The sequence below is a fragment of the Sinocyclocheilus anshuiensis genome, unplaced genomic scaffold, assembly GCF_001515605.1.
Source record: "Sinocyclocheilus anshuiensis isolate Anshui unplaced genomic scaffold, SAMN03320099.WGS_v1.1 scaffold601, whole genome shotgun sequence".
NCBI classification, from domain to species: domain Eukaryota; kingdom Metazoa; phylum Chordata; class Actinopteri; order Cypriniformes; family Cyprinidae; genus Sinocyclocheilus; species Sinocyclocheilus anshuiensis.
This window is the reverse complement of record NW_015536496.1, coordinates 125,842-128,910: the sequence shown is the minus strand read 5'-3', so window position 1 is coordinate 128,910 and position 3,069 is coordinate 125,842. Positions and strand designations below refer to the sequence as shown.

General features: G+C 32.2%; 1 protein-coding gene across 1 annotated transcript in view; it reads left to right on the top strand.

The window, feature by feature from the left end:
- The window catches only part of LOC107687137 (sodium channel protein type 2 subunit alpha-like), a 137,944-nt gene that overhangs the window by 132,492 nt on the left and 2,383 nt on the right, over positions 1 to 3,069 (top strand). The window contains exons 23-25 of the mRNA XM_016484371.1: positions 326 to 379; positions 472 to 609; positions 696 to 800. Of these exons, the coding sequence (XP_016339857.1) occupies positions 326 to 379; positions 472 to 609; positions 696 to 800 (297 nt within the window). The remainder of the gene's footprint in view (positions 1 to 325; positions 380 to 471; positions 610 to 695; positions 801 to 3,069) is intronic.

Sequence of the window (3,069 nt, the reverse complement as noted above, 5' to 3'; positions counted from 1 at the left end):
TCCCCCCCCCCCCCAGTATTAGTTATTTTATTAAGTTTTATTTATTTTATTAAGTTTTTTCAGATTGACTTTTTAGTATTTAATGTTTCTTTGTTATTTGTTTTTAAATATGTCTATATATTTCGTATTTTGTATTATATTTTATTCATTTTAGTCATTTTAAGTACAAACTGACTGAATCTCAAGGAAATATTGAAGAAAAGTTGATAAAAGTTCAAATAGCAAGACCTTCAGAAATTCTGACGTCTGAACAGCATTTAAGTGAACATTACAAACTGTGGAGCTCATGCTCTCATGTAACATATGTATTTTTCTCTTTCTCAAGGCCACGTTTAAGGGCTGGATGGAGATCATGTACGCCGCGGTCGACTCGCGATCTGTGAGTAAACCATTTTGAGCTCATTAAACCAGATTGAAACCCATTTGAACGTATCGTTTGCTAATTCCAGCGTCTCTAATCTACTGGAACAGGTGGAAGAGCAGCCCATTAAAGAGAACAGCCTGTACATGTACCTGTACTTCGTCATCTTCATCATCTTCGGCTCCTTCTTCACGCTCAATCTCTTCATCGGTGTCATCATTGACAATTTCAACCAACAGAAGCGAAAGATACGTATTAAACCCAGCAGAATAACGAGCATGAAGCGTGTGAATGCGATGGTGACGGTAATAATAACAGAAGAGTTTCTCTGTACTTAGGAGGACAGGACATCTTCATGACAGAAGAACAGAAGAAATATTACAATGCCATGAAGAAACTGGGATCCAAGAAACCTCAGAAACCCATCCCAAGACCTACTGTGAGTATTCAATGGATTTTGATCAAAATGAGCCAATAACATCTCATTAAATCAATTTGATTTTGTTTTCTTCTCAGAACTTAATGTATTTTAAAAAATGTAATAAATAAAATGTAATAAATATGTATTAAAAAATGAATTGAATTGATTTTTCTTTTTCTATTTATTTAATTATGTTTAATACAAATGTAAAATTTTTCATACCACCCACCTCTTTTCCACTTTGTTCAAAATAATTCATTAATATGATAAATAAAATAATGTAAAACAAATGTAAAGTATTATACTCTTTTACATATTTTATCTGCATGAGGCAGCCAGTTCTATTAAATCGTAGATTAAACTGTGTAACATCTCTCTTTGTAAGATACAGTAGCTTTACCGTGTGGCCTTGGCATTACATATCAAGGTCTAAAGACATTCAATGCAATTTTGTAGCACTTCACCTACTAATAAATAGACAGCCGGTGCTTCAGTGACACAGAGAGGCGATTTTGAGAATAGACCCTGATGAGAGAACGAGGAAGGCCAGAGGGGTTAACAGGCGCAGAGAGTCCCGGAGAAAAGGGGAGATCGTTAAGGAGAAGGTAATTTGGGCAATCAGAGCTGTCAGCTCAGGGGATTGGTCAGTGATTGAGCTCTCAGTCCGAGCTAAAAGCTTGACGTGGTTTCATGCCGCGACCCCCTGCTGCCGTCTGTATCTCCACAGGGTTAAACACTTAAAGACACACCGTCGCAAATGTAAAAACCAGCCATTTAACTCTTAAGTGGTACAGACTCTCAATAAATCACGGCTGGTTATTGGTCTAGTGGAAGTGTGGCGTCTGGATTCTGGTGGTCATGGACTGCAAATGAATAGTTCGTGTTTTTCTCGAACCCACATGCTCTTCATTTTTTCATGCAAAGCAAAAAGTATCTTCTCACAATTCTTTTCCATGCAACAAATGTTTCTCAGCTCTCAAAAGCAACTCCAGTATTTGATATTCCTGATGCGTATTGTTAGGATGACAAAAAATATTAAAAGATACATTTTTTTAATTGACAATGTCAAAATGATTGATACAGCCTATTGAATCAAAGAAGGTAAGCGCAAATTAATTTTCAGCACGACGCTTCAGTTTTAACAGTGAAAGAGGTAAGATGTAAGTTGCTAAACGTTTATTGTTTTTAGTAAAACGATAACATCCAGCGATGTAAATTATTCTACTTTTTGTCAAATTTTACTATATTGAATTGAAAATTCAGGCTATCATTTACATGATTCGTGTAATTTGTAACACTGTTTTTTCAGTATTATTGTATTAGTATCATTATCATAGTTTATATTAATATTTTGAATTAGATTTTGCGTTTTTTTTTATGTCAATATATTTTTTATTTTAATTTTTTTATTTCCATTTTAGTACATCAATTTAAATGAAAAAGAAAAATGTTGTCTTGGCAACCAGGATTATTATAGTAAACCAAAAATAAATAAATAAGAACTTAAATAAAATGAACTATAAAAAACTTTTTATTTCAAATAGTTTTAATTTAGTTTAACTCGATGTAGTCAAATTATTTAAAAAAATTGAAAAAAGGCGAACAAAATGGCAAAAACACAACAATATAACAAATATTTTGACTAAAATAAAATTAAAACAAAACATAAAACAATTATTACAAATATTAATTAACTTGATATACTAATAGTATCTTAATTATACTAAAATAACAGTTGGCAACTAGCTGAAAGTTTATTTTTTTTTAAAGAAGTTTTTTTTTTATAGATTGTTATTTCAGTAAATATTTATTTTATTTCAAGTAACAAAAATATTTTTTTATGTTTTTTTAGTTTACTGTAATAGCCCGGATTCGTAACTGAATGTGAATTAATTAATGGAGCCATAGGCAATTAAGAGCAAATTTTTTAAATAAATATATGTTTTACAAATAGGTTACTTTGCAATAAATTTACACTCATTTCTTTCTATATTTCTATAAAAAAATAACTCTTAGGTCCCCCCAAGGTTTAAGACATGGTTATGACTTTTTTTACAACATCATAACACCATCCATATGATTTAAGTGCGGTATTCCCAGTTTTAAAGGGACAGACCCAAATTAAAGTCATTATTGCCTTGAAATCCAAAAGCTCTAAAAAAATGGTGGGTGTTGTTTTATGGAAAAGAGCCGCATTAAGGTGCTGTTTTCACTTTGTGTCTCGTTCTCGTTCCAGGTATTGTTCTCGCAGACATCATCGAGAAGTACTTCGTCTCGCCAACGCTCT